Below are 23,576 nucleotides of genomic sequence, written 5' to 3' on the forward strand. Positions count from 1 at the left end.
CAAACTAAAAAGTTAAAAAACGAAACAAACCAAACGGACAAACCTATGTTGCCTCAATTGTACCATACACTCAATTTTGACATTTTCTTTAACAGTCTTATTGTTTTTATAAATAGTAAAAATTATAAGTTTAAAAATCTTACACAGTAAACTCCAATTAAAATATAATAATTTTAAAATTCAAAAAAATTAATTCGACATTTTCTTCATCAGTAGCTGCTATTTTTTATAAATAATAAAAATTATAAGTTTCAATAATTTTATATAATAAGCCCTAATTAAAATATAATAATTTTAAAATTCTTTAAAAAAATTATTATCTCTATCTCCTTCTCAATCAATTCATCCTCCTTTAGATCTTAATTTATTCATTTTCAAACATATAATTCTTCTAAAATATAAAAGAATAAAGAGATTTTTTAATCACATAAATTAGATTAATTTCTTAAACAACAAAACCTCATAAAAATAATGCTTGCATTCTCTTAAAAAACATCTATTGTGTTTATCTTTTCTTCTTTACCAATATAATAAGAAAGGAGCTGTCTTACTTTCTATAATAAGATATAGACAATTAAAACCTGCTCAATGAAGTTAAAGATGGTGGGATGGATTTATTTTACTAAAATTTAATCATAATATGGTGTTTAGCATAAATAAGTAAACTAAGAATAACACAGCTTGGACCTACTAAATTATCATGTGATAATGATATTTTCACCTTAAAGAGATGTTTAGGATAATTTTTTACAGCAAAATTTTTATTTTATGTTAACAACACGAGATAAAAAAGATTACGTTAGAAGCCTTAAAAGCTAATTAATCTTAAAATTATTTTTGAAAGATAATTCTCTCATAATCCATTAATTTAAGTTATTATTCATTTTACAATTTTAAATTTAAGTTTCATTCTTCACAACTTTAATTTTATGTAATAGAATAAATATTATACAATTTATTCATTTTCATGTTAAGTAAATAATTGAGATTATATTTTTCTAAATATTATCTCAGCTCCATATATGTGATGAGGTATGAGTAATTTTACATAATTTCAAAGTTGCATATAGAAATCTATTATTTTGAAAATAGCATTTATAAACTCTATAATAAAACTTAAATTACCGTTCAAGTACTTATTTAATATTTATTTATTTTTAATTTTAATATTGTCAAAACTTATATAAAACTTTGTCCAATCATGCATTAAACTAAACACAAGAGAACAATATTGTAATCCAATTTGTATTTTAAGTAAATGGATGTGGAGAGTATTATAGCAACTTAAAATAATCCATCTATATTTTTAATAATTAATTATGTTTATTTACTAAGTTGCCATTGATCCTTTTAAAGATAATAAAACCTTTTAATGGACTTATGTGAAAAAATTTTGAAAACTAACCTTTCCTTATAATTTTTAGAAAAATGAGGGGCCGCAACATTAATGACCAAGTAATTAAATCCTTACAATAGCTTTTGCAACTCTTGGGTTGAATCTAATGGTTGGATCACAAAAAGACAAAAAATGGAGTACCAAATCACGGTTGGATAGTAGCTAGACCCCAAACAATAACCATTAATTGCAAAATATGACAGATGTAAATATATCCTTAAAAACTGAGTAAAAGTTCTATTAAGTACTGGATTATAATATGAATTTATATAATTTTTAAAAAATAAAACTAAAAATTATACAGTTGATATGATACTTGGTAATTTGATTCATATTTTAAGATTGAGTCAATCAATGTTGATGATAATTAATCAATATTTATAATGATTTAAAAAGATAGAGATAATAATCAATTATTTTGATTTATAATTTTGTTGCTATCATTGTCTGATTATTTTCATCAATAGCTTCCATGCGTGATGTGTCCAAAATCTACTAATTTGGTCCCCTTTTCATGTCCATTTTGTCTTATATTCTTCGTTGTATAATTCTTCAAGAAGCAATGCTAATTATGGGGGTTGCTTTTTGACTTAATGATATAATTGACGTACAGTCAGTTAATCCATTAAGTCTATTTGTATTTTAACTTAATGAAAATTTTCAGTCGTTAAGTCATTAAATTATTAAAATATTTTTTTTAGTTGTTTTCTTAATCTTAAAACTCTAAATGATCTCACTGAAAGATATTCTCAAAAAATACCTATCTAATTAATTAATTTTTATCATTATCTAAATAAAATTTAACTTGTGATAATATAGTAGTTGACTATTATTATTTATCCTTTTATTTTCTTCAAATTAGCTTTATTTATCTTCATAATTTTTTATAAATATTTTTCATATGAAAAGATCATAAACCGTGATAAAATTAATTAACATATACTATTTTAGAATATAAAAGGTTCTATAAATTAAGCATAATTTATATATTGATAATGTATTATCTTTACATTATAATTTGTAAGGACATAAATGTAAAAATACTAGTTTTTAAATTTTTTAAGTTGAAAAAATAAACAGTTTAATATTTATTTTTAGCAATTCAGATAAGAAAACAAACATATCATTCAAATTTAGACATTTAGTTCAATTCAGAATTCAGACATTTAGTTCTATTTAGAATTCAAACAAAACATCTAATGCCACCTATTTCTCTCTTCCTAAGTCTTATTTGATTCTCTTTATTTAAAAACAAATTCTCGTTCGATTGATGTTTGCAGGAATCATCAAGCGCTTTTTGTTTTGCTAGTTTAAGTCTTTAAGACGTTGTAAATATTCTTTGAAATCACGCTTACGGGTTATGATGCTATTATTGGAAATTTGCAGGACAATGCTAGCGGCATGACAATTACTCTATGGTGACTTGTTTACAGAATTTATTAGTTTTGAAGTGAGTATACGAAATATGGAACTCGACGGTCGAGATTAGAGCTTTTACGATAACTGCCAACAAAATATGCAAACGGCACCAAAACTTATTCAGAAGAAAAGCATTTTTAATGTATCTTCCGTAAACTAATAAAGCAAGAAATCTTGTATGAGAAGTACTACGCACTGATAAATTTGTAAATTATCTTATGGTTGACAAGTGGGAATCACCTTACTTCACTCTTGAGGTTGAGGGTTGGAGTCCTCTCATTTACGTAGTAGGTTGATTTTCTTCAAAAAATTTAAAAGTAGATCCAATGAGTTTGGGACCATATAGCTAAGCTCTACCATCATAGAGTTGGTTGACAAGATTTTAATAGGATTCTAATTGTAAATAGCAGTAGAGTATAATGTCATTCAAAAAAGAAAATAACAACAAATTATTGGTGCTTGCACTAAATATACTAGTTAATTTTATTCAATAATAATAAATAAGCTTAAACTAATTATAAGTAATGCTACAAATGTAGTTAGGAAATATGAACAATGACCAGAATTAAGGCCAATGCTTGTTACTTTAGTCTATCAAGCAATAGGCTTACTCTATCTAATAAAATTTCCCCCTCAAATTATTACTACCATAATGCCTACCATACTACAATAGTAAACTCTTGGTCTTTAAGTCTTAAGAAAATCCATTTACTTGTCAAAAAAGAAAAAAAAAAGACAACATATATTTATAATTCAAATAATTTATCATCATACTATGAATATAACCCTATTATTTTTTAATTATATATACGAAACTTATGTACTTTTTTAATTTGAAAATTCTCATTTAAAATATATGAGTTGTTAACATGGACAAAACCATCAACTTACAACTAGAAATAAATCAATTAAAGTCAATACTCGTTAACTTCTATATATTTCAAGCAACATCATCGTCTTCAGTGCCACTAAGGTTATAATAGAAAAAGACCAATAACTCAATAGCATGCAAATTATATATTTGATTGACAACAATGTTATAATAGAAAAAGAATTAAAAAAAAACTTTTTTTTTAATTATTACATTTTCTAACATTGGGGTTGTACCGAGAATTAAAAAAATTAGGGACCTAAGTGCAAACGTGAGAAACATAAATATTTATCTTTCTCCCTTTGAAATTTTCTAATATACAACACAGTGAAATTGCTGCTTGAACAACTGGACTTTTATTTTTTAAATAAAGTTTAGGGATGAGTAAAGTCCAAATGAATTTTTATCCCCTTGTCTCTTTCAGGTGACCAGTCAAATAAATGAGAAATTCTAGAATATTCCGAGGTATCATATTAGCCAAACAACAAATAAATAATATTATGACATATGTGTATTTAGTTTGAAGAACCAGAACGCAATTGGTGGTTATATAAAATTCAACTACACGTTTCATACATACATTAATTATTTGTATTATTTCTAATGTTTTATAGAAGTTCTCTAAATAAAGTTATTTGAAAACCATTCAACCAAGCCTCTAAGAGAGAAAAAAAAAATGTTACTTGAACCATTAAACTTAATTCAACCATAAATGTTTGATTTGAACGTCCCTTCAAAAGGTTGGGACTTTTTTAATTGACTTATTTTAATAGCTTAATTGATAAATTTCAAATTAAAATTGGAAGATTATAATATGAAACTCTTGGACTTTTGAAAAATTAATCAGAAGGGAAAATGAAGGACAGATCGATCATTTCTGGTAAAAAAGTCTTGTGCGTGTCTTTAGATGATCCCAACAGTGTATACTCATTTTCCTTTATCATTAACCATCAATTATTACTGTATATTTGTTATCATAAAATTCGGATAAAATAATCGTTGATTCATTTCAATCAAACGGAAGCTTCCTTTGTATGTTTCTGTGGAAGTCAAATGATCATGTTGTTTTCACATGCGTATGCATTGAACCATTGTAATTAACAAAGTGTATCAATTTTCAATGAGTCAAGGTGGGACTGAAAAACTCTATTAAACTTGTGGGAGTGGGACAGATAATCTATTTTTGAAATTCATAACACTCTCAGTAATTTAGTTGAACAAATATTTAACTTCTTTTTATCTTATTTGTTATCTCATCAGCACTGCAGAAGTGGATTATTTCATAAGCAGCAACAATCCAAAAGTATCCCTAAATAAATAATTTTATTCAATATTAGGATTTGTTCGCCAAAGACTGACTTTAGATTTTTATAGTAAATAAAATTACTATAAAATTTAATTATATGTACGTTAAATTTTTATGAAATTTTAAAATCAATTTCAGGGGTTTGTATAATAAAAGCGTATAATAGTAAAAAAAAATAGTTGTCTTTAAAATAGTATTTCTTATTTGTATAATTGAGTAAATTTTATAGAGAGTTTAGATTTTTTTTTCGCGGTGCATCAACTTTCATTTTATGTGTCAAGTACAATTTGTATATTTTATTTGTATATTTGAGTAAATCTTATAGGGAGTTTAGATGTCTTTTTCGCGGTGCATCAACTTTCATTTTTACAATTTATATTTTTTTATTTAATTAACTCACACACATTAGTGAGGCTCGAACCTAAAACATGAGTCTTTGAGTGACCACTTTTTACCATTGAAACTTGACGTCGCCGTCTAATGTCAAATACAATACGAGATCAATAAAATTAATTTAGCTTATATATATTCCGGCAAGTTTTATAGTCCATGGCCCAATTTCAACTCTTCTATCATTTTCGACATGTAGCTATAAGAAAAGGAGTTATAGTGAAAAGATGAACAGGGATCTATATGTTTATTTTTGAAATCATAGCAATTAACCGTCTCTTGTTTCTATATTTGGGCAAATTTTGGGAGTTTAGATGTCATTTTCCAATACATAAACTTCAATTTTTGAGTTTGAATACGATATTTGATAAGAAGAGATCAAGAAAATTTAGCTTACATACATCCTAGAAAGATAATTTCTCCTCTCTTTTTCTCTTTTTCTCTTTTTCTCCACGCGATGGAGCTCCAGTTTCTTTTCAGTCTATCCTTTTCTGTCATCTGTCTAATCTTCTTCTTCAAACTAGTATTCCAATCCCAAAACCCTAATACGAAATCCCTCCCTGGGCCACTGAAACTTCCTCTTATCGGCAACTTGCACAACATGATAGGCTCGCAGCCACACCATGTTCTCAAAGAAATAGCTAGAAAACATGGGCCTATAATTAAACTTCAATTGGGAGAAATATCGATGGTTGTAATCTCTTCTGCGGAGTTAGCCAAAGAGGTTATGAAGACACATGATCTGGCCTTCGCGGATAGGCCAGAATTTCTAGCCTTCAAGGTTTTGTACGAGAAAACTGGCATGCCTATTGTGTCAGCACCTATTGGTGATTATTGGAGGCAGATGAGAAAACTGTGCGCTTTGGAGCTGCTAAGTAACAAAAGAGTCAAGTCATTTGCTCATATTCGTGAAGATGAGACATTGAATCTAATTGAATCCATTCGCTCCGCGTCTGCAACTTCAAATTCTCAACCAATTAATCTCTCTAAAATGATGGTTTCGTTCACAAGCACAGTGACTTTCAGGGCTGCATTCGGGAGCAGATTTGAGCAACAAGATGAGTTTGTATCACTAGACAAAGAAATATGCAAACTGGCTGGAGGTTTTTCTTTGGTAGAAGTGTTTCCTTCGCTAAAATTTATTCATTTTTTTAGCGGGATGGAAGCTAAGATATTGAAGCTTCATGGTAAAGCAGACAAGATCCTAGATAATCTAATCAACCAGCGTAGGGAGAGCATGAAATTGGAGAAAATTACTGCTACTGCTTCTGCTTCTGGAGAAGAAAATTTAGTTGATGTGCTCTTAAGGCTTCAAGAGACCAGCAGTTTGGGGTTTCCTATTACTACCAAAAACATCAAATCTATTATTTGGGTTAGTATATATAAGTTTGTTTTCTTAAATAAAAATCAGCATATAAATAAATGACTTCATTTTTTCTTAATTGAATCACTATTTATGCCTCCAGGGCTTTAACTAAGTGGTGTTCAAGTAGTTTTCTTTAACTAATTGCCGAGTTCAAATCCTGAGAGTAGGGTTTAAAAGTTCAATTTAGATTTTTCCTACTATTCTACCATTTTATAAAAAACAAAAAAAAAATAGTTAGAGATGTCCTTTATTTTTAAAATGGTAACATAAACCCCTTTAATAACAATATACCATTTGACTACGCACTAGTTACGTAATTGTATTCCATTTATGCATAATTGCTAAAGAAGGAGTTCACATGTGATTGCCGTTAAAAAATTAAGGGTTTCTATTACCGTTTTGTCAAATCATCTGTCATTTTTCCTATAACTTTTCATTTTAGGTTTTAATTTATTAAACAAAATTATTTAACATCCAATATTTTTAATTTCTAGAACATATTTTCTGGGGGAACAGAATCTGCTGCCACAACGACAGTATGGGTAATGTCAGAGTTGATGAGAAACCCTGGAGTGATGAAGAAGGCACAGGCTGAAGTAAGAGAAGCACTCAAGGGAAATAAAAATATTTCGGAGGCAGATATTCAGGAACTAAATTACTTGAAAATGATCATCAAAGAAACTCTAAGATTGCACCCACCAAATCCACTCTTAGTTCCACGACAGACCAGGGAGGCATGCGAGATAAAAGGCTATGAAATTCCTGTAAAGACCAGAGTTGTAGTAAATGCATGGGCTATTGGAAGAGATTTTAAGTACTGGAATGAAGCTGAGAATTTTGTACCTGAGAGATTTAATGGTAACGGAGGCAACAATTCGATCGATTTCAAGGGAAATGACTTTGAATTTATTCCATTCGGGGCAGGACGGAGGATGTGTCCAGGCATAGCATTTGGTCTAGCTAACATTGAGCTGCCTCTCGCTCAGCTTCTCTATAATTTTGAATGGGAACTCCCTGGTGGAATTGCATCGCAGGATCTTGACATGAGTGAGGCTTTTGGAGCCATTGTCTCAAGGAAAAATGATTTGTGCTTACTTGCCACTCCTGTCTCGCCTGATAACGATCATCAACTCTGATGATATTTTACTTGCATTTTAATTTATTATGTGAAATGTATAAGATGAATGTGTGAGCCAAATAATATTAGCTGTATTTTATGGCCATTGAAAATGGTTTTGTAATTTTGCTTAGCAAGTGAAAGATATTAGACTAGTTTGTGCATATTTCTCCGGATCCCAGCGTGCCATGCTATATGTTAATGGAAGATGTATATCAATCAAATTTAACTATAATGAATTTTGATATCTAATCTTCAGATATTTCAAAATCTACAATTTTAAGTGCCTGACTTCAATTTTGACTTTCAAAAGTATCATTGAACCTATATACCGTCTTTTTAGAAATTCTTCCATTCTTTCTTCTTAAAAGAAAATTTTGTCGTAATGAAAAAACTTTAGAGGAGCCAAAACAATAAAATATTAAAATAATAATAAAAAACATTTTGTTGCTTATTTTCTATTTTGAGCTTTATTAATTATTACCCAAAATTATCTCAACATGTTCCACCCATTTCACAATATTGTTTTTCCTCATTACTTTTCTCTAATCTCCTAAATTTCTAATTACAGAAAGATGAGTTGTAACTCATCTCCGATTAAGAACGCCTGTTAGTCAATAGCTTAAATCACCCAAGCTCTTTACCTTTTGATTTTATCAATTTGTCAATTGAGAGCAGTTTTGTTTTGATAGAATGTGGATGTGTTACACAACATGGTTCTGTAGTTATTTACAGCTTTCCCCATATCTGTGAGCAGCTTTATTCACTATTAACGTTAATTTTGCACAGTAATTTTAATTATTGTACTATTTTCCATCTCATAGGAAAAAGATAGATGCAATTACCGATGGTCTGTAAGCCATCCTAAAGCCTGGATTTGATGACGAATGTAATGATCAATAATTTTGTTAATTCATAATATTAAAGGCAACATTCGGCTAGTATTGAATATTAATATTGTTCCTAGTATTTGAACGGGCATGAAATTGTTTATGTTCTGATAATGTTTGTTGATTTTGCAGTGAGACTGCTGAATGATCCATAAAAAGAAGGGAAATAGTGTTTCAATGTTGACATTCTACAGATGAATTTTAAGTTTGATTAATCTGATAATATCCGTGCTTGGATTCAATATCATTATTTTCGCATTGTTCAGGTAGTTGCCGTCTTCCATAGCTGGTGCAATATTATGGATTCTGCAGTAAAAGAAATGCTTCAGAAGTATTGCGTCTTTTTACAGCATTCTTCATAACAACGTTTGCAGCACTTTTCACATGCTGTCATAATGCAGATTTCTTGTAGCGGATATAAATTATTGTATCTCTGTTGCATGGTGTGTGATTTATTTTATGCGTTGTTAATCTTGATTCTTTATCCCCTTTGGCAGATTTCTCTAAGAAGTGAATGAAACGGCTGATTTCTCAGAGCCCATTGAAGATATATATAGCACGTACATGGTTGCGTAGTGTCTACTGTTTTTGAAAGAGTAAAGCTAGAAGTGTGTGGAGGCCAATAAGTTTAGTTTTAGATATTTGTGTGTAACTGTTATTGATCTTAGACCGTTCAGATATTTGTACAAATAGAGCTTGTTAAAAAAAAAAATCAGGAGACAGGGAAAGAATAAGTAAGAAGAAAATTGGGATCCATATGTCACACGAATGACTCGTATATATGTTTGTCCAACTCAAATTTATTTCATTTAGCATTTCTTTTCACTTGTTCTAACCCTAGCTAATTAACCTCGAAAGACCAATAATTGTTAGAGATTATAATAGAGATAAATGATATTTATTATACAACCATTCAATTAGCTACATGCAGTAGCATTCGACATCAAGTTTATAAAGATAATTAAAATAAATAAAGTCTCTTGCTATTATGAAAATTTTACGTGACGAGTTTAATTACAATGTTGTAAAATAATGAAAAAGACGGTTTACAGCATTGTGAACTTCTCTTGGACTATAATCTCGAATTTTTATGCTAGGCCGGAAGCTGACTCCTTACCACTATTTTACAAGTATGCTAGGGTTAGATGAAGCATGAGCCATGATGCTACGGTCTTGTTCAAATTTGTCCATATCCTCCCTAAAGATTACCACCAATGCTTCTATTCCTTTACCATCACTTGTGCTTGATAAAATAGCGAATTTACGTGATGACATGGGTCCAACACTAAACCAAACAGGCTCCAACCACACTAGTTAAAGTTTATTTTATTTTGTTATATGATTATAATTCGTATTTGTTTTCTTCATTAGTTATTTTTATATCATGTTAATTTATAAATCTAAATTCTCTTGGATCTATATTGAATTAAGACATAATATTGACACTCCGATATATTTTTGACACATTAGGTACTTAATCTCATATTTATCCATACAGATGACCAATTAAGAATTAAACAGCATAGTAATTAACTAGCTAAAAAAATGCAAAATATAAATATGAGAGAGTATTTTGACCATAATTTAAAAACCGAGAGTGGATCTTGTAACCTTTGTATTTTCTAGATTAGTCTCTATTAATTTCTTTTTATGCAATTAATTTTTATTTAATAATTGATTACTAGATTTATAAATTTCCTGCGGTTCGACTTCCGACTCAACGGGTTATATTATAATTGGACACCCTTATACTTTGGAGTAATCAACACTTTTGAATCATGTTAAGTTTTTTACTTCGTTATTATAGAATTTTCTAAATTTGGTATCAATTTCATTTTTATTATTTTTTATTTTCTATTCTCATTTATTAGTTTTGCTCTTTATTTATCTTTTTATCATTCCTTTGCTTAATTCTAGTGTTTTTCCCTTTTTAAAAAATTTCAATTAGCTCCCTTCTTTCTCTTGAAATTAGTATACTACCATAAAGCTTATGAAAATTTTATTTTGGCCTAAAATTTCTTACAAATCAGTCCCTATATGAAATTGGAATTTGGATGTATGAATTGTGACTTACTCTTTGGACTTTTGAACATTGTGTGAAACGACCCGCCCCGCAACCTCCCCCAGGGCGAGTCTATCTAAACTCGTAAAATCGAATTAATAACAAATCTATAAAAAAATTTCGGCAGAGTCTCCCTTATAAATAAAACATATCCAACCCTGCAAATGACAAAATAACACTCCCGAAATAATTTAATAACCAAACATCCTCCATAACCAACTTCTCAAATCAACTTATCAAATATCACCAAAATCATCCGAATATTAAAATACAACGATTATCCTTAATAACATAAAATAATAACACAAATTTCGAATATAATAATAAAATCCACGACTTCTAGCACCATCACGTGACCACAATATCAAACTAACGTTCACTACTGGGTTGACTGATGTACCTGTAAATCTCCTGTGGGGGGGGGGGAATATAATAAAAGAGGGGTGAGTATAAAACTCAGTGAGCTCAGTGAGTGGATAGTAGGTGCTGATACTTTAATAAATTATTCAAAATCATTTAATCTTTCTCAAATCTTTTCTTAAATCAATTTCAATTTCGTAAATCAATTCTCAAGTCAATTTCTCAAAATATCATAAACTCATTTAATTCAAATTGAATAACTGCAATAATAAATCTGCATAAAATCGATGAAATCACCATACTCATATCAAATACTGAATACTAAAAACTGTCATCAAACAAGTACCTAGGGGATAATCTGATCATATCCGGGCTACAACGCCCAAGCAATGACGCACTATCTGGGTAACGTCACGCCCCGGAGCCACAACGGATAGATGGGGACGATCTCATCTCATATCTCATATCTCATATCTCATATCTCATATCTCTTATCTCATATATCTGTACTGTGCATGCATAAGCCCCCAAAAGGCAAAAGTGCCCGAACACACGGCCCAAAGCCTCTATGTGTGTCCCGACGGGCCCCAAAGGCCTCTATCTCATCTTATCTGTATCTTTTTTCTGTATCTCTTTTTATCTGTATCTCTGTATCTGGAGGGAAATGTACTGTCTAATGATTTCAAAACTAATAGTAAACATATGATCCCATCTGAAATCTCATTTTTTTTTCTATTCAACATATCTCAAATCTGCTCAATTCTAATATCATGCTTTTACTCAAAAACGATAAGAAAATCATAAATCGAACTCATTCTCGATCATAATAAATATCAACACATAAATAAAAATCAATTCGCTGGAAAATCATTAAATCAACGCATTAAACATTTATTTCTCAAACATACTGTACTATATAAGAAAATCAGCATATATTATGAAAATAGGTTTTGTATATTCCACTCACAGTGATGATGTCTAGACTCAGTATCAACAACGTCCGCGGGTAGATTCTCGTTCGCGGATGCGGATCCTCCTAATCACGAAAAACACCATAATTATTCTCCGTAAAAACCAATTAATATAATAAATCTCGAAACAAAAATCTATTAACGATAAACTAGTCCTGCATGTATAAAATTACCAAAATGCCCCTATAGGCCAAAATTACCAAAATACCCCCAACATCAATATTTTACCAACTTATCCTCAAACTTCATGATTTTACCAAATTATCCTCATATTCGTTAATACCCATATTGTCCTCAATTCAGATTACATAAATTAATCACATTGTCCGAAATTACGAAATTACCCTCGGTTCGTAAAATTACCGAAATGTCCTTAACGAGTTAAATCACCGAATTACCCTTAAAATCACAAATTACTTCACTGCCCTCAACCAACATTACCAAAATGTCCATTATTTACATAAAATTACACAATCACCCCCAAAAGTCCATGAATTTACCGAATTGCCCCTTGCCGGTCAACGGTGACCGGACTTCAGTCAACGACGATGGGGAACTTAGGTCTGCTAGTTCCGACCTCGGTGAATCCAACGGTGGTGGCCGTGAGTCGCCACGCGCGCTACCGGCGGCGGATCGAAGTTCCAAAGTTCCGCAAATTTTCGGAGATCATTCGGCGAGTTCCCGGCGTCCCCGGCGGTCATGGCTGGTCGGGAAATGTTGCTGGGGATGTGAGGAACCAGTTCCAAGTGGTGGCGCGTCACAACTCCGGCGGGATCAACGGCAACGAAAACGGGTCGAAGCCGCGACTTTTCGAGCTCGATCACCGGCGTTCTGGCCAGTTTCCGGCGACGATAACAGCAGGGATACGACGGTCTGCTTCCAAGCTTCAGATCGGTACCAAGCACGGCCGGTAAAGTGGCTGGAGTTGGGAGAAATCGTCGGGTTAATCCGCGGGTTACTGGGTTGGGTTCTCGGGTCAACGGGTCTGACTTCTCTCTCTATCTTTCTCTCTCTTCTCGGGTTCTTTCTCTCTAAAATGGAAAACCCGTTTCCCTCTTTCCAATTATACAATTCTGCCCCCTTTTTTTTTTTTAAGCTTAATACAAATTAAGCTCAATTCGGACCCGTGATAAAAATAAAATCCGGCCATCGACGCGTGTAATCGAGCTCAATTTATCCCAATTAAACTATAGTGACGAAATTAAAAATTAATAGAGAAGAGGAAAATAAAAATCGGCACTTTATTAAGAAAGTCCAAGTGCGTATATTACATTGTGGGCTAAATGAACTTGAACTTTTTAGAGATTGTGGACTAAATGGACTTGGATTTTCCACTTTGAAACATATAATTAAGGATTAAATTTAAATTGATTGCTTAATTGGTTGATAATTTTTAAAAGTCAATTTTACATCTTGAGGTAAGTGTATCCTTCTATTTCTCGTTATAATTTCTTTTTTTAAAAAATTTTATTTTTTTAATGACTGATTTTATAATACCGCCTACATTGTTATTTTGTGGATGTGTTATTATTTTATGTTTAGTTAATTAATTTAAATTCTTAGTTTTGCAATATCGCTTGTTGAGTTATTTTAATAATTTTCATTTTATTTTTTATTTTTATTTTTGTAGATTCTTATTGTTGCTTATTTAATTTTTAGTTTGTTTACATTTTTTAATTTTGTGCAATTTTTATTTCATATTTCATGCATTACTCATTTGATTGTACATCATTGTCTTCACTTAATTTGACACACACTCACACATCATTAGCATTGTATGAGATGTTGGTCTCGTACTAATGGTGACAGATTAATTAGAAGATCACCTTCACTACCCTTAGACATGATAGACAACGAAGTTGATAACTTTTCAGTGCAAGGGGATAACCAAGCACTACAAAATATTCATGATCAACCTAGGACACTTAGAGATTTCATGAATCTTACTAGAATAGAAGCAACATCATGCATAATTTTTTTCTCCTAATCCATCATGTTTTAATTTCAAACCTAGTGTCATTCAACTTCTACATACTTTTCACAATTTTGAGTCTAAAAATCCATGTCTGCATTTTGAGAGAATTTGAGGAAGTTTGTAACATTTGTACTAATCAAATTTATGGCATGAACATAATCAGACTTTAGTTTTTCCTTTATTTCACTAAAGGAAAAACTAAAACATAGCGACAAAACCCATCAGAACTTGGGATGAAATATAAACACAATTAAAAAAAAAATTTTCCACCCCACAAAGTGAATTCTTTCAAAAAGCAAATCATCATTTGTCTTGCCTTATATATTATTAATTATTTTTATTTTAATATCATAACAATAACAATTAGTGAGAAAGTAACTTTTGTATCTTTTAGGGAATAAGCAGAGTTGGTTTGGCTATTGCACTGAAAACAAGAGGTCAAATCAATCCCGTAGAGGATTTAATTGGTGTTTATGCATCGAGTGGGATGTGAAATAAGGGAAAAAAGAGTAAAAATATGCAAATATAAGGATGTGGATATTTCCACCCCACCATTTTTATAAATCCACCTCACCTCCATAAAATAACTAAAATAAATTCACATTATTTTATAGAATTACAAATTGATAATAAGTTTGAAAAATTAATCAATTAAATCAGTCTTATAATACTTTTTTTTTCCAGACCTAGTCTTTTAACAATCATTAACTATTCACGGTTGCTTTAAAATAAGTATAATTTGACTATTGTGCCCTTATAATATAAAATAACCAAATTACTTTAGTTTTATATTTTATAATTTAACATATTTAATATATAATTTAATCATTTTCAATAATCCACGTGTCCTTATTGTATCTTGTTAATTTAGTGAAATATTAATAATCATACTAATAAATTATTATTATACATCATTCCATATAAAAAAAACTATATCAAAATAATTAAAGTAAATGTTTAAATGTTTTGATACTTTTATCTTACAAGGGTGAAATAATTAAGGTTAACAAAAAAATCCGGACTGACCCAGCCCAAGCCCGCAGACTTTAAGCTCAGCCCGCATGACAAAGTCACAGATATGGGCTCCAAAAAATGTAGCCCATAAATGTTGGGCCTGGTTTAGGGCCTTTGCAGAAAATATATAAATTTAAATGGAAAAAAAAAATAAAAGAAAACACAAAATAACAAAATCAAAAGCATCCTCACTCCCTGACGCCCACGAGCCGCGCAACAATTGCAGCCATCATCGTCTGAGTTTTAGATTGATGGAGATTTGTCTAATCGGAATACTGAATTTGCAACTCTATACTCGCCGCCAAAAGCACAAATTTCTTCATAATTTGCATTTCTTCTCAAAAGAAAGAAAAAAAGAAAAAGAAAAAAGAAACATCTCGAAAATTAAATGTTGTGCAGTGTGCACTTCCTACACATCTCTCAAGCAGCCATCACCCAACCGATCAAAACTAGCACGGCAGCAGCACCCACACGACCAATCATCACCGGATCCAGCAGCCACGAACAACACCAGCAGCAGCGAAGTAGCGATTCGCGAACCGAGCAGCCTCGCGAAGTCACCATAGCAGCAGCCACCAACGAACCCGGCCAGCACAACGCCACGATTCACGAAGCCACTGCAGCAGCAGCAGCAGCCAACATTGAACCCAGCACCAGTTCGACGTGAACCCAGCCACTTGAAGCCGTGCGAATCAGCTCCAACCGCTCGAACCCACTCAGTGTAGATTATCGAGTTTTTCAGGCTGCTCTTTTGGCAAAGAACGGCGAACATTGGTCCATAGATATCAAACTTTTGCATTTTATGACGGTTATTAAAGAATCTAATGAAATCAACCTCGAAAAGGGCTGAAGTGTATTCATCTTTTGTTTAGTTGAGACGTTTTTGCATTTTTGTATTAAAAATTTATTTTTAAAAAATTTGTGGAAGCCAGGCCCGGCTCAAGTCCGGTCCACCAAACTACTCATAGTTTTTAAAGGGTTTGGACTTATTATTAATAGGCAAATGTTATGTTACAATTAATGTAACATACACACTCAACAACAACCACACAAATTGTGTGGGTCCATTATTTGTGTGGTTGTTATTGAGTGTGTATGTTACATTAATTGTAATATAGGGGCTCCCTTATTAATAACATGGACGCAAGACTGGGCCTGGGCTAGGAAAAGCCTGGCCTATGCCTTCATTTGTCATTTTTAAAAATAATCATATTAATTTGTGTTAAAGCAGCCTTATTATCAAATATAATAAAAAACCACAATCTTTAAAAAATAAATAAATATTAGATAAATTACTATTACATCATTAAAATATAAAAAAAAAATTGTATAAGAAATTATTGGAAGTAAACTTTTAGATATTTTGGTACCTTCACAATGAGGTAAAATAGCTATATTAATTTATGATCAACTAACTTTATTGATAAAATATAATAGAAAAATAGTCTAAAAAAATGAGTATGGATTTAATTAATTAATTTTTTTAAATTTATTCTTAATTTGATTTTTTTAAAAATAATGTAAACTTACTGTAATAATTTTTTGAAAATGGGATGAGTTTATAAAATTTGTGGGGTGGAAATATCACCACCCCGAACATAAATCCATTCGCACAGGGGATAAATTTTGTATTATTCCCCTCGTGAATTAATTATTTCAAATCACTCATTTACTTTCAAAACCTCAAGTTACTCCTATTTTTGTTCAAAAGATAAAGAAAAATAGGGGGTTAAATTGATGATCCTTTTTTTTTAACCATAAAAAGGAGAATAAATTGAGATTTTCAAAAGAAATGAGGTGATTTGAAGATAATCAATTTATGAGGGGAGTGATCCAAAATTAACTATTCAGAAAGGGCTTGGTCTCAATTTAATAAATAACCAATTAACTCTTTTTGTTTTTGTCATTATATTTTTCTTTTAGTATTTTCTTTGAATGACCAGTCATGAATAAATTCTAGTGAGATAGAGGATTTAAAAAATCAATTTCTTACTATGTTAATTAAAAATAAAGTTCCCTTTTTTGGAAAAAAAATAAAGTTCCCTTGATATTATGCGAAAGTGGGAATTCTTGAATAATTTGTTTGTGAAATGTTAATTAATTAATTTATTTTATTTAAAAGTTAGAAGGTGAGCAAAATTTATAAAAGAAAAAAATCACAGATAAACAAGAGAAAAGAATTATAATTAACCAATTAACAACTCTTTTATTCAAAACAAGTACTTGTTGATACTACTGCCAAGTACTCAACTCACAACTTAAAAGTAAAATGACAATGCAAGCTTCCATTAGAGCAGCTTTTGTAATCAAAACATTGGAGTCTCATCAACCACCCATCGTTTCCAAGGGCATGGTCATCATTGAAGAGAATCATTCAGCATTCGAGCACCATTGCCCTACAAAACTTCAGTAGTGAGCTATAGGCTTAAACAAAAGTCACTACATGAAAGGAAACGTGGTAGAAGAAACCAAGCATCAACCCCATAGAGGGATTCCACAGCATGGGTTGTAGCTTGTAAGTCTGGTAAATCGCTGATCCGTTGATGGTATTATGAGTACTCAAATAAATGATTGCTTCTCTCAACGTTGGAATGTTTTTTAAACATCAATGTATTTTTTGCTCTAAGTAATGCACACTTATCCTTACTGATAAATGTAAAATTTGGCAGAGCAAACGACAGCAGTTGTAATACCATATCTATTTTGTAAATCTTTTGCTAGAATTTCGAGTACTCTAGAGAAAAGTTGGAGCAAGTAAAGAGCATTTTTTCTTTGCTTTCTGAAGAGAATAGGTGACAACGAATTTGATTTTATATTGAATTTCAAAGTGTAATATCATAAATATGTGATTTGAAGATTCCATTTCTCAGATTTTCTCCATTAAATTAAATTTGAGAAAAAGATATGGCGGCGATGCTCCGTCGGAAGGTATGGTAGAACACCATACAAATTGATTCAAGTAAAATAAAAATGAGTAAATAAATTTCGCAAGGTAAGTTTAAGAATACGACTAATTAGCCTCTTACGCATAGCTGGATCGGTTTTTAATACATTTTGCATTGACAGTCACAAAAGTTCAAGTAATAACAAAAGAAGGATCGGTATTTAGAGGGTGAGGTTTCTCATTCCTTCAAAACCTATAAGTAAATAGCATTTTATAACATTATTTAATTAATTTACATTGTTCATTGGGAATAATGTGATTGGTTCATTTGGCCAAAGTTCATTGCTCTGTCCCATGGCTCATAGAAAATAAGATGGTGTTGTTTGCATCGGATTACAGCTTAATAATATATTGCCATTAATGATAATTAATTTTGATATCTAATATTCAGATATTTCAAAATCTAAATTTTAAATGCTTATCTTCTTTCTGTACCTAACCTTTTTTAGTGAGAATTCCATTTATGGCATTGGCTGTAAAAAGATAAAATCAAGCACACTATGTTCACTATTGTAAGAGGAATTAAAGTATTTTAAACTAATTTGTTTGCCCGGAATAATCAATTGATGAAATACATAAACTAAAGAAATTCATAATTATGAGTAATGCTACGTACATAGTTAGGATTTATTACTAGAATTTAAGTCAATGCTTGTCACTTCAGTCTCTCAAGCAATAGCCTTATTCTATCTAACAACGCTATGTACTAATAGACTAAACTCTTGTTGGTCTAAAGACAAAGATTGTATATGCAGATTTAATTGCGAATAACTTATCATCATGTATGATTTTAAGTTTGGAACCCTTTATTATATTATTTTTTAAATAACTCTAGTGTTTTTTAATTACATATGCAACTTTTGAACTTTTTAATTTGAAAACTCTCACTTAAAATATATGAGTTGTTAACATGGACAAAGCCATCCTCTTGAAACTAGGGACGACTAAATTAAAGTCAATGCTAGTTAACTTCTGTATATCAATAGCAATATCATCGACTTACATATTATATTTTAGTGACACTAAGGTCAGTATAAAAATGACATAAAATTCAATACCATGAATATTATATATTTGAGTGACAATAAGGTTATAATACAAAAAGAATAAAAAATCTTATTTTTCTTGTTTATTAAATTTTGGAAGAAGGATATCAACACTCTCATAGTTTGGTCTAATAGTCACATAAACTCTTATATTTTTAGAAATGGTTACATAGATAACTTTTGGGACACACAAATTTTCTTTCTTGACAAACCTTAAGATTCTATGCGAATCCGTGGTTATTTTAAACCCAAAAAGGAAAAAAAAAAAAAAAAGAGACCCAAAAAGGAAAATAAAAAAAGAAAAGAGTTTGTGTGTCTAAAAAAGGTTTGAATGACAATTTCTAAATAGTGCATATATCTTAAAAATGGATCTGCATAATCATTTATGAAAAGAAGAGGGTCTCGGTGACCATTTCTTCAATCTAAGAGGGTGTTGCTATCCTCTTTCCTCAGTTATAACATTAGGACGGTAATGAATAATTAAATAATAGGATCCAAGTAGTACATGTGAGAAACATATCTAATTATCTTTCTCCCTTAGAAATTTTTTAATATGCACAACGCAATGAGAGTGCTGCTTGAACCATCAAACTTTCAACCAGAATAGTTCGATTTGAACATGCCATCAAAATGTTGGCACTTTTTTAGTTGACTTATTTTGATAGCATAATCGGTAGATTTCAAATTAAAACTTGAAAGATTATGATATGAAACTCTTGGACCTTTTAAACTAAAATTGAAAGATAATATTATGAAACTCTTGGACTTTTCAAAAGCCAATCAGAATGGAAAATGATGGATAAATAGATCATGTCTGGTAATAAGGTCTCGTGCATGACCTTAGATGGTCCCAACAATGTATACTCATTTTTCTTTTTATTATTAAATCATTATAAGATTTTAAACTAAATTTCGGGGGTTTAGTATAGTCAAAGCCTATAATAGTAAGAAAAGGCTATTTATTAAATTATAGTTAGTTCACTCTCTTATTTGTACATTTGAATGCCTTTTGAAAAGTTTAGAACTTTAGATATTCTGTATGCGTAAAATTCTATTATGTGTGTCAATACCATAGACGTGATAAGAGATCAATAAAATCAATTTAGCTTACATATATCACAGTAAGTTTTGAAGTCGATGGCCCAATTTCTCCTCTTCAAGATGGAGCTCCAATTTCTTTTCATCCTATCCTTTTGTCTCCGTCTGATCTTCTTCTTCAAAATTGTATTCAAATCTCCAAACCCTAATAAGTCCCTCCCTGGGCCGCTGAAACTTCCTCTAATTGGCAACACGGACAACACGACATCACATACATTTTATATCGCATATTCAGAATTAACTTACATTTTATATATATATATACTTGTCCAACACAACTATTTACGTGGATTTTTTAATAAAATTTGATGGCAAAATATGATACAATAGTTGTGCCTTGGTACCAAAACATATGATTAAAAACAAAAGGCATTATGTACATTTTTTTTTTCACCTTTTCTTCTCCTCCTCCAGTCTTCCCCGTATATCATATGACTGTTGGTTTTTCATTGATCAAAAGTGTGCATACATAACATGATTTTATTTAAAAAGAAGTATGATAATAATAAGATACAGTCATTGTACAATAATCTCAATTTTGTAAGCATATTATTATTCTAATTAGAAGACAATTCTTTTTATTCAAAGCAAGAGAAAGACAATTAGCTGCCTATTTCCTTATAAATATGCTGGGGTTAGGGGAAGCATAAGCCATGATGCTAGTTTCTGGTTCAAATTTGTCCGTGTCCTCCTTAGACATTACCGCCTATGATTCTATTCCTTCACCGTCACTTGAGTTTGTCAAAATAGCAAGATCAGGAAACGATAAGGGCCCGAGACTAAACCAAACAGGCTTCCCCCAACCAAAATCAACTTCATAATAAGGCAATCCAACCACACTATTAAAGGAAATGACCTTGAATCTTCCCATGCTTCATACAAATCCTTAATGAAACCTAAATACTCAATACTATTCATCACATCTCTTCCCCTTCTCTTTGGTTTTACCACTTCTTGTACTAAATATTGGTGGATTCATCTTGTTACGCAAATTCATAGTATAATACACTGCATAATAATACAACTTCTTATCAATTTCCCTCTTTCTTTCACGAGCTACAGCAATGAAGGCACCCCAAGTAAGTGCTGAAACAACCCCGAAACCCGTTGCTTGTAACCCGTCATCAAAATTATTACCCACTAATTCTTTATTCACCTTCTCCTTTAGATGTGCTATCTTCTTGCCATCAAACAATAATCTTTCGAACACAATATTGCGGGAAGATTGTGGGCTTGGGATTTGATACTGCTGCGAAAACTTTACCGGTGGAAACAAAGGTGCAATCTAAAACTAAATTGTTATTGCAAATATTATCATTATCATTAATCACCCCACGAGCACCCCACGTTTTCATCAAGTCGAAGATTGCTGAACCATCGGCCACTCCACTCGGAAAAAAACACCAATTGCCATTTCACCACTGCTGAGCAAGTTTACTTGGACAGCCAAAAGTGCTCTTTCAGAAATCTCTAAATTCGATAATTGGGGACAAGGTGGGATTAATTGTTGTAGCAGCTCCCTATCTGGCGGTTGAAGAAACTTTGATATATGACAGCCAACATTAGCTTCAATAAATGCAGCCCCATGATCATTACAGTCGACTAAAAAGCTATCAATGGGTTAACGTTTTTGCGAGAGATTGCTTCAACAAATCGGAATTTTTCCGGAAATCTTGGTGTTTGCAATTGGCTGAGTAGAAGGAAACAATGGGCATGTAAAGTTTAGAACACAATTGAGCAGGCAATGAAAGTTTATAGGCTCTGAGTTGTTTCGGTGTAGGAGATGAAGCTTTGATTGCTTCGATGGAAATGATTTGAACATCAGAAGTAGCAGTTTTGATACTTCTTTTTGTGAAGATTTGGATCTTATTGGTCACCAATTTGGAAGCAGTTATTCGGAAAATGTCTTTGAGTATCACTGCCATATTTGCTTTTTGAGAAATTCACCAAGTGACTGTGAGTGGCTTATGTGTATATAGAGATTAACAGACCTGCACCAAGTGCAGGTTGATAACAATGAGAAGATGGTATGCATTTTCAACTCAGTTAATTTAATTTTGATTACTTTAGTTGTGATTAGATTAAGTGAAATTCAGATTTTTTTTTTTTTGGGTGTTTGGCGAAATTAGGAATCGAAATTCTATGTTCCATTCTTTTAATATTTTTATGCAGATCAATTGGTTGATAAAATACCTAAGAGAAACTAATAGAAGAAAAACAAAGAATATAATCGGTGAAGGAAATTGAAGCCAAGTTAGTGAGTTTGGAGAAATTTTTCAAACTTTGTTAGAGATGATTTTACTTTTCAATTCTGGGAAAATTCTTTAATTTTGTGAAGCAAATGACAAGTGTTCGAAGTCATCATTTACTGCAGTATGTCTCAGCAAACTAAGGAACAAGAACAAACTTAACGAAGTTGAAGCGTTCATGACACCAGCAACGATTTTCCTCCGTGTAATGTTAGTTTTGTTTTTCTTTTATAATGGAATGTTATTTTTAGATTATTGATTTTTATACTTTTTATATTTTTGATTTCTTTGTGATGAATTATACTTATGTTAATAACATTTTTCACTTGAAGTTCTTTTGTCATTAATTGTTGGATTTATGACTACATGCTCCAGCTGCGAATAACGGCTTGTCACAAGGAGCAAAACTATTTACTTGAACTTTTTTAGTACGATATAAAAAATCGTGAAATAATAAATAAATTCATATGAGATTATATTACTCTAATACTTTGCAGCAAATAAATAGTCATAGAATAACATTTTTTTGATACAATTTTTTTTGTCATAAGATTTTAATTTATATGACTAAATATTGTAATCGTAAATGCTTTCTTTTAATGATGAGAGAGATTAGTCACCTAAACTTTTTCAATACAATGTAATTAGTTGCGAAATAAAAAAATACGTTGGTTTTAAAACAAACTTGAGACTAAATTAATTACGAAATGTATCTATAAAGATTGTCACAAATTACAATAACTAGAGACAATAATATATTGTTGCAATACGTAAACTTCAACGACAAAGATATAGAGTCACTGATGACATTTTTAAACCTCTAAATTGACAAATTTCAATACAATTTATGATGCATTTAACTTAAATTTGGGGTAACAGTTAAATCACAAAAATATACAATTTACATGATGAAAATAATTTTGGTCGCTAGAACCTAATTGACGTACTTTTGGGATTGACATATGATATTTATTTTTGCATCGTAAAGAATATAAGGAGAATAATTTTTTATCTTTAGTAACTAAAAGTTTTATTATAAAATTTCATTTTCCTTGTAGTGATCAAAGAAATAGTATTTTTTATACTTGTGCAATAAACTTAC

The 23,576-nt window shown here is 30.9% G+C and overlaps 1 protein-coding gene and 1 long non-coding RNA gene across 2 annotated transcripts; one reads left to right on the forward strand and one right to left on the reverse strand.

Moving 5' to 3' along the window:
• Positions 1-5,306: 5,306 nt before the first annotated feature.
• On the forward strand, positions 5,307-8,053 carry LOC107175462 (premnaspirodiene oxygenase-like). Its single transcript, XM_015526882.3, has 2 exons — positions 5,307-6,754; positions 7,243-8,053. Exons 1-2 carry the CDS (start codon positions 5,840-5,842, stop codon positions 7,882-7,884), a joined length of 1,557 nt encoding a protein of 518 aa, XP_015382368.2. The 5' UTR covers positions 5,307-5,839; the 3' UTR covers positions 7,885-8,053.
• Positions 8,054-11,037: 2,984 nt separating this feature from the next.
• Positions 11,038-13,314, reverse strand: LOC102629778 (uncharacterized). The gene is made up of 3 exons (XR_003062855.2): positions 12,649-13,314; positions 12,145-12,213; positions 11,038-11,228 (listed from the first exon to the last, which is right to left on the reverse strand). It is a non-coding gene; the product is annotated as an uncharacterized LOC102629778 (long non-coding RNA).
• Between the last annotated feature and the right edge of the window lie 10,262 nt (positions 13,315-23,576).

Source organism: Citrus sinensis, chromosome 7, assembly GCF_022201045.2.
Source record: "Citrus sinensis cultivar Valencia sweet orange chromosome 7, DVS_A1.0, whole genome shotgun sequence".
NCBI lineage: Eukaryota > Viridiplantae > Streptophyta > Magnoliopsida > Sapindales > Rutaceae > Citrus > Citrus sinensis.

Excerpts from the sequence above, each read along its gene's own strand:
- LOC107175462 (XM_015526882.3), top strand. The coding sequence starts at position 5,840 with ATGGAGCTCCAGTTTCTTTTCAGTCTATCCTTTTCTGTCATCTGTCTA. Across the intron at positions 6,755-7,242 it reads ACATCAAATCTATTATTTGG|AACATATTTTCTGGGGGAAC; the intron begins GTTAGTATATAT and ends TTTAATTTCTAG.